Below are 13,258 nucleotides of genomic sequence, written 5' to 3' on the forward strand. Positions count from 1 at the left end.
TTTTTTTTCAAATTTTTCATTTTGTCATGATGTTAACTACTTTTGTTTCATTATTATTATTATTTGTTGATTTTATCTTATTATTTTATTTTTCCTTAATTTGTTAACTTGCTCATTTTTCAGCATTATTAATTTATGACGAATTTTAGTCTCTTTTCCTACTTTCTCAAAATGAAATTTTAAATTTACATATAAAAAAAATGCTAGGGGTTCAAAATTTTTGGATTAAGTTTTTATGTTAACTTTTATAGTACTTAATTCAAATTTTCATATTCTTATTGTTTAATTATTAAATAATATGTAATTTTGTGACATAAAGTACTGATAGAAAAAAAATTGGTAATTAGATTTATTGATCATTATAAATAAATATTTAAATTTAATAATGGATGCAAATTATGGTATAAATGGATAATTTAGTTTGCAAAAATGAATTTAAATAAGTTCACAAAAAATTAAAATAAATAGATTATAAATAGATAATTGGATTACCCAATTCATTTTTTAACTTATTCATTAGATGGATATAAATGAGTTGACTCACTTATACCTATTATCCATTTTAATCAATTTAAATCCATTTTAATCAATTTAAATCCGTGACACTTCCACTTCCTTCCAAAGTCTACCTCAGACTTTAAGGTTCCCATTTTGTCCTGCCTTGGGAAGCGGGATAGAAGAGGACATGTGTGAGTGTGATAGTCATAGATGGATGCATGGCACACGCTCGTTAATTCGGAGAGGGAAGGCCGACGCGCATGTACATTGAAGCAAAATGCTACGCGTCGGGTTAGAAGGAAACATGAATAAAAAAGAAAATGTGTTAAGTGAGGGACCAGAGGGGCAAATACCAACGAATACCGTATGTGATCAGTTAGATATATGTATATAAAGGGATAATTGCATATTCCCACCCTGAGGTATGTACCATTAAAAATAAAGACTAAAGCCAGAGAGCGTCGATGTAAGTCTCGCAAATTGTAACATTAGCATGAGCGTATTAGAATTTAGTAACATCAGCAACCATCCATAAAACTGCAGAAAATGCAAAAATCAATAAAGTAGAGAGAAAATTTTTTTAATTTGGAATCGATATTTACATGTAAAGTTGTTATAGTGTTGGTAATGGAATTTCAAAAACTTTGAACAGGAATTGGACAAGAGGTGAAAAAAACACACATATACACAATAATTCCCAAGGTGAAAAAATAAAATAAAATGCACTGCAAAAGTTAATAATATGTTTGGAATCGTTTTGTTCACTCATGGAGTCCATCCTTTTACATGATTAACAAGAGATGTTCATCTTTGTAAAGAAAAAGTAACAATTTTGAGGTGATGTTGTAATTAAATTTTAAAGGAAAAACAAGTAAAGCAAAGTAGAGAAAATCTTTCTAACCATCTTGTTCAGATTACGTATACCAAAAAAAAAAAAAAAAAGAAAAAAAAAACACTAAACATCATTGAAAAGAGCGAAAATAATAGATTATTTGCAATTACATTTTATCTACCTAATGAAATCTAACTGTATTAAGTCCCTCACAAATACATTAACTTACTAAGACCATGTAAAAGATTTGATTGTTCTATATTAATAGTAAAACTTATATTAATTTGATCGTGCTGAGTGTGCAATAATAGTTGGACTCACAGAAAAGACCAAAAATAAAATACGAAATTGAAACATCCGCTCACATGAATGATTTGGTAAAACATCATACTTGCAAATATAGGTAAACATAACGCCTTCTTCAGAGGACTAAGAGTGGAGTGACAAAAAAAAGGGGTATAATACTCCTCTACATTTTGGTGATCTAGGAACAAAATATTTAATGAACAGTATCAACTAGAATAGTGACAAATAAAAATTGTTGCGAAGGTGTAAAAAATAAAATCCTTCTTCAATATATTGCCATATTCCCCTCCATTTATTATTTCTTATGCTTCCCGCATTCTCTTTGCCAGGCGCGTTTTGAGTGCTTGCTCGGCCAATTCATTTCGGACCACGGACAAGTGGCACTTTATTGCTTCGTTCCTGCCAGAAAGGGGTCCGGTAATTTTTTTTGCATCTTTTGACTGATATGTAGCACAAAAAATATCTCGCCTATGAGTACAAAATTGGCGTTACAAAAAATCGTTCCTGCCAAACTCGTGGGGTTATTTGCCTAAATAACTCCCTTCACAAAAAATATTCCTAAAATGATTCAATTTCATACTTTATTCTCATAACTGACTTTTCTATTATCCATCTGATCAAATTCAAATGGAAATGAGAAAAAGGGTAAATCCCTTCGTTAGCCATTAATATATCTCAAAAATCCCTTACATAAATATAATACTCTACTATGAATTTATCTTTCCTTTTCTAACTATAATACTCAACTTTACCTTTGTTAGTCGCTTTACTATACAAAAAGTTTTGAATACTTAATATAAATCTGACGATATTTTCAAATATGAAAGCAAAATTCTCGAATACTTAACATAAACTTGACAATATTTCTAAACATGAGAGCAAAATCTATAATTTGACTATTCATTTTCGTTTCAGTTACGATAATTTTCTCTTTATGATGCTTTCTTTCTTATTAAAAAAAGGAAAAAAATAAAAGAAAAACTCACTACAAATCCAGGGAAACTGGAATTATCATCAAATACGAAAGCAAAATCTAAAATTTTGATTGTTTATCTCTGTTCTAGTTGTGGTTATTTTTCCTTTCTGATGCTATCTTTCCTATTAAAAAGAAAAAAGAAAAACTCAATACAAATCTAGTAAATTTGGAATTATTAGTATATTTGTACAAAACTCTCGTTCATATGATTTTAGTTTTTATTTTGTTATGGTGCATTGAACGAGAACTCATGGTGCATGTGGCTATATGGGAAGAATAGCATGTAGAGGAGTCTTATGCTTTTATTTTGAATGGATACCTCCTCTGTTAATAATGGTGGTAACGAGAATTTGATTGAGAAAACGTGCAGGAGGCTGCTTCTTATTAGGAGATAAGGTCAGAAGATTAGTAATAAAATTTGAAGTCGAATCATTGTAGGAATATTTTTTGAAAAAAATATTATTTTGGTAGAAGACTCTAATGTGTTTGATAGTATATTATTTGGGAATATTTTTTGAAAAAAAATTATAAAATATTTTTAATATAATGTATATAAAATAAAAAATAATTAAAAAATATATTAATGATACAAATAAATTTTGACAGATAATCTACCATCCAAACACACTCAACAGGCAATGCCAGAAACAAAGGTTAACCACCCAAAACCTTCTAGGCATGCCATAAAGAAAGGTCATTGCTCTACGTGTTAACCAGCTAGAACCTTCTAGGCAGTGCCAGAAAGAAAGCTCCACAACTCTACGTGTCAACCGCTTAAAACCCTGGAAGAATGGTAAAGATGCTTTTAATAAAATTAAAGTTTAAAAATTAAAATCTGAACTCTGAATTCATCAAATTACTAAATTGTTAAATATTATATACCATACATTTGAATGTATGTCACATTAAGTGCTAAATAAATAATTTATCCTTTATTTATTGAAATAAATTTTGTGTAAAAAAATTAATATTATTTAATTAATTCAAATATTTTATTTTTTATTATTAAATACGTCTGAATATATTAAAATCTGAATCTATTAAATTTAAGTGATATTAAGATCTATAATTACCAAGTTAATCATGATAAAGAAAAGAGTTGTTAGGGACAAATATAAATAATTAAGGACTGCTTTGTGACAAAGTCCCGTGAGTCTGGTCCATCAATTAAATTACTTCATCCATCCAATCGAGATGAACTTGAGTGTTTTTTTTTTTTTTTTTTTTTGGAGATGAACTTGAGTGTGAATTGCTCTTCCACGTTTTATTTGTCCACTTGTCTCAATTGACAATGACTCTTTAAGATAACAAAAAAAAATCAACTGAAATCAGTGGGATCTCCGCAATTAATGGCAGAATATACTAGTGTTTTTATATATTCCTTCTACGTCTAATTAGTCCCGTTTCAGGAAAGGAAAAATATACACACAAAACACAAGTCTAGCTCAGAACTTAGCGGTGACCGATTCTACCTTCCTTTTTGGTATCATACCTCGATCCTAAATTCACCGTTGAATGGTCAAATATTACTATTTTTGACACTTAGATGGTTACAGTTTCAATCGTTTAAATTATGGGTTACTATCATCGTTGAAAGATACGCATTGAGGGAACGGTATCCTAAGAAGACTATAGAATTTTCCTAATGGATTATACAACATATTATATTTGAAAAAAAAAATACTTCTCACACAGTTGTGTTTGATCTCAACGAATCTTCACTATTTTAAGTTGGTGTGGATCACAATTAATGTCATGACTTTACATGAATATCAAATAAGGGTGCACGAATATTATAATATGAAAAGTACATGATATGAAAAAAAAAAATAATTGTGTTTGGTTAGAAAATTATTTGAAATAATTATTATAATACTTTTTATGATTTGATATGTGTAAGATAAAAAAATAATTAAAAAATATATTTATGATGTAATTAAATAAATTTGTTTGACAAATAATGCCCATCCAACCGCACTTGTATGTACTCCTTTTCAATTTCTTTATGTAGAATATTTTTTTTGGTTAATCGTCAATTATATCTATATAATACTTTATTCTAATTTAATTAAAAGAGGGTCAACTGGACCTACAAAAAGTTGATGGGAACAGAATTACCATCAGATCGGACAGGTGCATCAAGCATCCATTTGAATTTTTTTGAAGAAATAATTAATGTGGCAATTAGTGGATGGTAAAATTTGCTACTTTAATAGAATATTTTCTTGAATATTGATTTTTGACATGTCTTTTGTCAAGGCCATAAATCAACCCGGGCCTACTCCACAGTTCACAGCGATTCCCGCCGACGATGGATATCTTATCCACAAAAGCATGTTCCTACCGCACTATTATATATTATTCCGTCATCCCCACCTCCTTCCTCCTCACTCCTCCCTCGCAAAACAGTAAACTCTGATCCATTCCACTCTTTCCTCTGTGCTTTTTTGTCTGAAAATGGCAGCACCAGTGACAGTGCCAAGAATCAAGCTGGGGTCGCAAGGTCTTGAAGTTTCAGCTCAAGGGCTGGGCTGCATGGGCATGTCAGCCTTCTACGGGCCACCAAAGCCCGAGCCCGACATGATCAAACTTATTCACCATGCTATTAGCAGAGGCATCACCCTGCTTGATACCTCTGATGCTTATGGACCCCATACCAACGAAATCCTCATCGGCAAGGTGACTTTAATCATATTTATTTGCATTTTTCTGCAGTTGTGCGGTATGCATGAGCTCTTGTACTTTTAGTTTTGACTTTGTTCTTGGTTGCTTTAGATTTTGCAAAATTTGATTATGGGAAGTGTTTATAAAAAATAATTAGAATCAGCAAAAATTGTGCTTTGGCCAATTATGAATTTCAGATTTTTTGGTTATTAAAAAATTTGTAATCTGAAGCGTCATAAAAATTGATTATTCAAAATTAGAATATATAATCAATTAAAATAACAAACCTGTAGTTAGTGAATGCGTAGGAACTCTCACTATCTGGGAAGTCTTTCTGAAAACTACCAGTATTAGATAATTTACTTTCCAAACAGGGCAATAGGAAAACTGTACTCCTCTAGTCTCCTATTCTTTCTTTTTCACTTGGATGTTTTCATTTGGATCCTAATAGGGCACTATTTACTGCACCTTAATAATTTGATTTGAGTTTCCTTTTTTTTTTTTTCTTTTTTATTCAGGTTCATGTGTACGACTCTCTGTCTATGTTCATGTTTTGCATCAAATCTTATCAATGGTAAAGATAGACTGAAAGAAACAGAAAGAAGAACAGAAAAAAGAAAAGGGATTGGCTCCTTTAACTGAATCAAACTTCTAAAGTCCATGGTTTACATAATCTTCATTCTGCATGCTACCATATTCAATGGGAAGAAGTAGAATAGTCTTAAAAATGAAAAGGATGGAAAATCTCTGACAGTTTGTGCCATGCATGGATCACAAATCAACTTGCTATAACATGCAATAATATGTATGTCCTCGGTGATTGATGTTATGAAAGCATGGTTGTAGGCCTTGAAGGGAGGAAACAGAGAGAAAGTGGAGCTAGCAACAAAATTTGCATTCACTTATGAGGGTGGGCAGTTTGGTATACGTGGTGATCCAGACTATGTGAGAGCTGCATGTGAAGGCAGCTTGAAGCGGCTTGGTTTGGATTGCATTGATCTCTATTATCAGCATCGCATTGATACAAATGTGCCCATTGAAGTCACGGTTTGTTCTATTTTTCCTTTCTTGTTTTTAAGTTCCACATTCTTAATTAAATAAAAGTTTGATCAACTTCAAATATAGGCATACAACTGAGTTTCGTGTCCTTTGCAATTGCTTCAAAAATACAAAAATAAAAAAAAAATTCTTAAAAAATGCAATTGGTGTACTATGCATGTTAGTCTGCATTAATGTAAAGCTCATTTAGCACCAGCATCTCAAAATTAAAAAGAACCATAGTGTTAGTCTTGTAGGCACAAAAATTGTAGCTTGACGGCCCTGCTGAGGGAGTTACCAATGGATATGACATGCTATAGATTCTATGGCTTTCCTTTAGGACGAGAAGGCCTGTGTATTCTCTTTCATTTGAAATATGTAATCTGGTTGAGTATTCATATGCTAATTTATCCACCTTGTCAGTTGTCAGTTGCCACTTCTTTTAATTCAGTGCATAAAGCAGCAGATTGGTACTCAGTTTTTATCAAATTGAAGTTTTTATGGAACGATTTATGTAAGTTCTTTTCCTGGTGTAGCCAGCAAAATATATTTTGCTTTTCCTGAGTAGTAGGAAGAAATTTTCATATCGTACAATCACTCAAAATACAGGTAAGTTTGAATGAGATCAAGCAAAATTGATGACTGACAATTGATGTGTGCAGCCATTAGTCTGTTTAAAAGAAGTCAAGAAAGTTGTATAATGTTGTATAATGTGGTATAATGATATCAGAGCTAAGTCAACCTGTGAGTTAACATCATCATCATCTAGAGAAGTATATTGGCTGCTTGTTGCCATTTTTGTCAAGTAGTGCTTTCAGTTTGATGTATACTTTGTCAAAGTTGTGCCACTGCACTGAACTAGTTCTTCTTTTCGTTTATGCATGTATAATTTCAATTATCTACCTTAGTATGGAAAAAATCAGCTGGGAAATTTCTCGTCCATTACAAAAATTCTATTTTGCCCAGGTAGGAGAACTTAAGAAATTGGTTGAAGAGGGTAAAATAAAGTATATAGGTCTATCCGAGGCCTCAGCTTCAACAATTAGAAGAGCACATGCTGTTCATCCAATAACAGCTGTACAGTTGGAGTGGTCATTGTGGACCAGAGATATCGAGGAAGAGATTATTCCCACTTGCAGGTAGTGCATTTATCCTGCTTCATTTTCTACATGGTCTGGAAGAAATATGAAGTTCTAAGTTCATTTTGGTGTAATCTTGTAGAGAGCTTGGAATAGGGATTGTTGCATACAGTCCACTTGGAAGAGGATTCTTCTCTTCAGGTCCAAAGCTGGTTGAGAATTTGACTGATGATGACTACCGAAAGGTTTGTGAATATCCAAAAAGATTAGTAGTTTCTAGTGTAGCATAGTCAGTAGCAATCTTGCTCAATATCCCTTTGATGTCCAATAATTTGGTGGAGCTTTTCTGAAACTATCTAATTTAATTAACTTCTGTCCAACAAAGCGGCACAACAAGCTTTTTTCTATCCACCAAGTCTTCTAGCGTTGGATTCCAATAAATGCAGTTTTTGGCATTGTTAGAAACTGAACCTTTTGTACAGACAGGATTGAAATTGTGTGCTCTGTATTTAGTTTGAATTTGAAGATAGCAATAGCATTGTCAAATATCACAAGCAGTGGGAGTGTTCTATTTTATGGTGGAAGAACATCCTAGACATGAGAAAAGGAAGAAACTATGGCATTTTTTAGTAATATTCTCTTCACAATTTTGAGGGGAAATGGACTTACATTGCAATGGCATCATCTGGTGTTAGGCACAAAAGTTATACATTGTCCTCTGAAATTGTTTTTTTCCCTTTTCATATACATCCTCTACAGTTTGGTTGGTCACAAGTTCACTTGATAATACTGTCCAGATGGTATGAAACTGTATTGGATTTCTATTTCGAGTTTCCTCTCTGATGGGATATGTTTCTCAGGATCTACCTTCTACAATTGATGTTTCTTAGAGTACTCAGTCCACCTTACTGGATTGTTCTTTCCCCTGAACTTTGTACGCCTCAAGCAATAGTATCGATCATCTTGAAGTTATTCGTAATGTTTTCATTTGTAGACAACACGTGTTGCTCCCTTTTGAATTTCTGGCATTACAGTTGCTTAAATTTCGAAATTCGTACAATGCAGTATATGCCAAGGTTTCAAGCAGAGAATTTGGAGCACAACAAGAACTTGTACGAGCAGGTCAATGCCATTGCTTCAAGGAAGGGTTGTACCCCATCACAGCTAGCTTTGGCCTGGGTCCATCACCAAGGCAAAGATGTTTGCCCCATACCTGGCACTACCAAGATTGAGAACCTCGATCAGAATATAGGAGCTTTGTCTGTGAAACTGTCGGCAGAGGAAATGGCGGAACTTGAATCTATTGCTTCGGCTATCAAGGGTGAGAGATACGAGTCTGACGCTGGCACTTGGAAAACTTCTGAAACTCCACCTTTGTCAACCTGGAAGAGGACATGAAGGCGTACCTTTGTGATGGCAATAATCCCTTCTAGCTGTGTGCCTGTTGGTGGATTTCACTATATTGGGAGTTGAGTAACATGTATTTGTTCCAAGAAATTTCGTCATATTATTGTCTCGGGGGTTTAAGGCATGTAAAGTTATAATAAGAAGAATGGAGTTTTAAGAGTGATTGTAATGAATAAAGATTTGGTCATGTAAAAGCATATAGTAATTTTCCTTGCAGTATGCATTAAAGATTATCTATTGTACTTCTGAATATTATAGTTTGGAAAAAAAAAAAAGGAATACTTGTTATCATTTGGGGGGGGGGGAAATACTGTAGCTGTCACGCCTCATTGCTCGCACGTGCCACGTGCTAGTAACGAGACATCTGTTATATTTCTCGCACGTGTTAGTAACGAGACATCTGTTATATTTTTCAAGGACAAGACAATATTAAACTAGAAATACTTACTTAAAAAATAATAGCATTAATGGAACTAATTATAGTGCGGTATAACTTTGTATTCGAAATAACCTATAAATATTTGAGGATTTCATATGCTAAACATCAAGTAGAGATAACATGTGCGAGTATCAACTATTATAGTATAGCGAAGTACAACTATACTACTAATTCTTATCTCCTAAAGATTTAGTAGAAATAATTTTTTGGGTTTTGGACATAGACTAACTCATAATATCCAAAATCTACAAAAGTAATAAAAATGGGTTGAGCGATGATTGCTCGGTAGGTAGCAGCTACTGTGATGTCTCGCAAAAATTTATTATTTTTAAAATCCATTCCGAGCATATTTAAATATTTAATTGTCCATTTACTCTGATTATTATTTTCTAACTTTTTTGAATCTAATTACATGGATTTATAGTTTCATTATATTTTTTTTAAACTGTCTCGTTTCAAAATTTAATTTTTGAAAGCTCATTAAGTGAAAATGGTGAATACGCGATTAGGGATTTTAGCTGATTTGAAAATACCATAAGTTGGGAAAATTGGAGACTTGTACAATGGTCCTAAAATAAGTATTTCTATGTTTAAGTATTCAAGTGATAGTTATTAGTACTATCGTTATAAGAATTTCTTGGAAATTTCGCTTTATCACGCTAAAGTTGGAGATACGCGTTTTTACACGCGCGATTTAATTGAGGGACTTTAGACCCTTATTCTGGGACAATTAAGAGTAAATAATATTAATATGATTATAAGTATATTGGAGGTTTAGGGCACTAGTGAAATGAACGCGAGAGAAATCGAGCACAAAACGCGCGCGTACGCGCACTATTGAAGAGTTGACTTTTGCACCAATTCTAGCCACACATATAAAGCTTTCTTAGGAAGCTAAATCCGATCAAAACACTCTCTCTCTTCCTCACAAAGTGGCCGGCCATCAGCTGCAAAAATAACCCAAGGAGTTCATTATTTTTCATCTCAAAATCTTGCACAAATCATTTCCAATTCCTTACAAATTTCACACACACTTAGCTTAATACTTGGAGATCATATTAAGCTGCAAAAAGGGGGAGCTTTTCACGGTTTTCTTGAGCTAAGAGAGGGCCGAAATTCTGCCTTGTTCACCAACACAAGTAAGTGACGATCAATCCTCAAATTCTTGGCCTATGGAAGTTGATTTACACTTATGAGCTTAGATATTCATGTGGGTGGGTTGTTATTGTTGGAAAATTTTGAATGTGGGCTCTATGAACTCCCATTCTTGGGTTGATGGCTGATATGATGCTTGAAGATGGATTTAATGTTGGTTTAGTGCTCAAATTGGTAGATTAATGGTGCATACCTAGTATAAACTTCAAGGAGTGCATGGATGTAAAGTTTCCAATTCTGCCCCTGTTATGATCGTGCCTCTTTTTGTTGAATTTTGAGGTTTTAATGGTTTGTATATGATGTTTATCTGTTGTATAGATGTTGTATAAAGTTTCATCGAAAAATATTGAGGTTTGGTTGGTCAAATGGATTAATCTCGCACAGCTAGCAAAACTGGAAAAAATTTTCCATAATGCTCAAACAGCCTTCTTGTTTCATCCATAACTCTGTGCTTCGATGTCAAAATCAAGTGCCGTCAGTGGCATTTGAAACTAGACATTCCCAACTTTCCAACGGTATAAAATGCAACTCCTAATTGCACCCGAGTATTCCGTATCAACCGTTTAAAGATGACTGTCCTGTTTCTCTGTTTTCCTGGAACGAAGTTCAAAATCTACAACTTGAGGCTCGAATTTGAGCTAGTTGTGTGCTGAATTTCAAAACGATTTCTTCTGTGAAATTATAGTTTTATGAATGTATTTTGCAACGCCACCAATCATACTCAATTCCGAGTTGAATTGAGTGATTTGTGATCAAAATACGAAACCTGCCCTGTTCTTGAAAACCCTAAATTTTGGGCAGAATTGATGCTAGACTTGGTGTGGACTTGCCAATTGAATTTCTTGGAGTTGAAACACTAACCAAATGTACCATGAATGTTCCTTAGGCTTTTACCACACAAATGAACCATGTTTGAAGGATTTTCCTTGGTCAAATGTTTTGGAATGGAAAACAAAAAAAAAAGCTCAAGGCAGTTTTGCCTTAGGATTTTTCGAAACTTTGGATGTTTGGTTGACTACCTTTCCGAAGGTATTTTTCCATGAAATTTGATAGAGGGATACCCTTTATATCCCTTTATATAGGAGTATTATATTGCCGAACTTAGTGTCAATCCAAGTCCATTTCGCTGCTCGACTAAATTACCAAGATTCATGACTCGAGTTTGGAAAACCCTTGTTTCACAAGGGAATTTTGGTAATTTTGAGTTGCCATATCTTAGTACTCAAAACTCCGTTTCTCATTCCGCTTGTTTTGTTGTAAACTTGGATTGTGACTCTAATAGAGTTCCTAATTTCAAAGGCTAGTTCCAATCAAGTGAATTTTGCCGAATTTTCAAATTTGGCCAAAAATCAACTTAAATCTGCCTTATGAAACAAAACAGCGACTTTGAGCTTATTTTTGAATGTTTTCCATTTAGAATCTTAGAAAAGTGTATTCTAGGAACTTTTAGTACCTTGGAAGAGGTTTCCAACGGTACCAAGTTTTCCAATTTTTGACTTGTAAAGCGTGAGATACGATTTTTCTAATGTATCGTATCAAAACTGAAACTTTCCGAATTCCAAGAAAATGGAGTTTTTTCAAGTACTCCTTATTCCTTCGATATTATTTGAACGTTTTATACTTGATTTCCAAAATGAAAACTAAATTTCTCCTGTACTTTGAAACCCCACTTGAGAGCCTCGATTTAGGATAATTTGGGCTCGTTTCACGAGACTTTCTAAGATTGTACTATGGTATGATCTTCTTTAATAGTAGGGGGTTTGTGAATGATAGTCTATTATTATTTGCTCAAGCGCACACGAGAACCTTCAGGAGGATCCCACAGTGAACGCCTAAAGCTCCGAGGGACATTTCTTCCTCATTACTTATATTGGTGAGTGTCAAGTGTATGAATACTTGATACATGCTTGATTGTTATGATTGTTTGGAGATTTTGAAAATAGAGGCGAGTGTGTATTTTACCGCACTCGTTCTTATTTGAAATAAATGACTCATGATTCAAATGTACTAAATGAATTATGAATGGCTTAATTGAATGAAATGAGATGATTGAATGATTGAATGAAATGAAATGATATGCTATGGCTGCATACGTCGTTTGAGTGAATCTCCTCGACCCTCAAATGAAAATGGGGGACGCCCAAACTCATAGGCCGACCTTGGACTCGAGCCGGTATGGGTTTGGTCGGAAACCTTGGCGAGCCATGAGATAAATAAGCTCGACCTAATGAGAGGTCTTGCTTGGCATACTCGTGGAGTATCGCCTTATAAATGTCTTGCGAGCCCGGGAGGTGCACGGTGGACGGAGGGAAGTAAGTGGTGATCTACGAAATGGAAATACCGACCCGGTTGCCGGAGTGTCATCGCGGGAAGGTATACGAATGACATTGGCAAAGCAAGTGGAAATTAGCTCCTGAGAGCTCCAATATCCTTGAATTGTTTCTATTTACTTTTCCGCTCAGATTGTTATTTATTGCAATATTGTCGCTTTACTTGTTAAATTGAGGTTGTTACTTGAACAATGTGCTTGCATGTGTGTTCTTGGCCTCACGAGCGTTTTGCTCACCCTGTAGATTTGTTTTCCTTAACAGGATTTGGGTTTGGAGTGAGATTCGGAGAAATTTCTCTTTTGTGTACTCTTGTAATAGGGTTCCAACTCTTTTGTCTAGACTTTTGGGATATTATATATTTTGGGTTGTATTATGGAAGCCCGATATAAGGATTGGATGATTGTTATATCTCATTAAGCTTGAACGCTTCCGCGTTAATTGTATTTATCTTTTCTGGTTGTTGATTTCTAGCACCGCTATAAGCTTGAATGGTGATTGCTTGAGTCCTGACGAGAGTTGGGCAGGCGTTCCGCG

The 13,258-nt window shown here is 34.0% G+C and overlaps 1 protein-coding gene across 1 annotated transcript; it reads left to right on the plus strand.

The window, feature by feature from the left end:
• Nucleotides 1-4,909: 4,909 nt before the first annotated feature.
• LOC140003956 (probable aldo-keto reductase 2) lies at nucleotides 4,910-9,091 on the plus strand. Its single transcript, XM_027263505.2, has 5 exons — nucleotides 4,910-5,291; nucleotides 6,123-6,323; nucleotides 7,281-7,453; nucleotides 7,536-7,638; nucleotides 8,459-9,091. Exons 1-5 carry the CDS (start codon nucleotides 5,070-5,072, stop codon nucleotides 8,789-8,791), a joined length of 1,032 nt encoding a protein of 343 aa, XP_027119306.1. The 5' UTR covers nucleotides 4,910-5,069; the 3' UTR covers nucleotides 8,792-9,091.
• The last annotated feature ends 4,167 nt before the right edge of the window (nucleotides 9,092-13,258 follow it).

The sequence above is a fragment of the Coffea arabica genome, chromosome 3e, assembly GCF_036785885.1.
Source record: "Coffea arabica cultivar ET-39 chromosome 3e, Coffea Arabica ET-39 HiFi, whole genome shotgun sequence".
NCBI classification, from domain to species: domain Eukaryota; kingdom Viridiplantae; phylum Streptophyta; class Magnoliopsida; order Gentianales; family Rubiaceae; genus Coffea; species Coffea arabica.

Bases quoted from the DNA above. Each gene is read 5' to 3' on its own strand.
- LOC140003956 (XM_027263505.2), top strand. From the start codon at position 5,070: ATGGCAGCACCAGTGACAGTGCCAAGAATCAAGCTGGGGTCGCAAGGT. The intron at 6,324-7,280 runs GTTTGTTCTATT...TATTTTGCCCAG, and splicing joins ATGTGCCCATTGAAGTCACG to GTAGGAGAACTTAAGAAATT. The intron at 7,454-7,535 runs GTAGTGCATTTA...GTAATCTTGTAG, and splicing joins GAGATTATTCCCACTTGCAG to AGAGCTTGGAATAGGGATTG.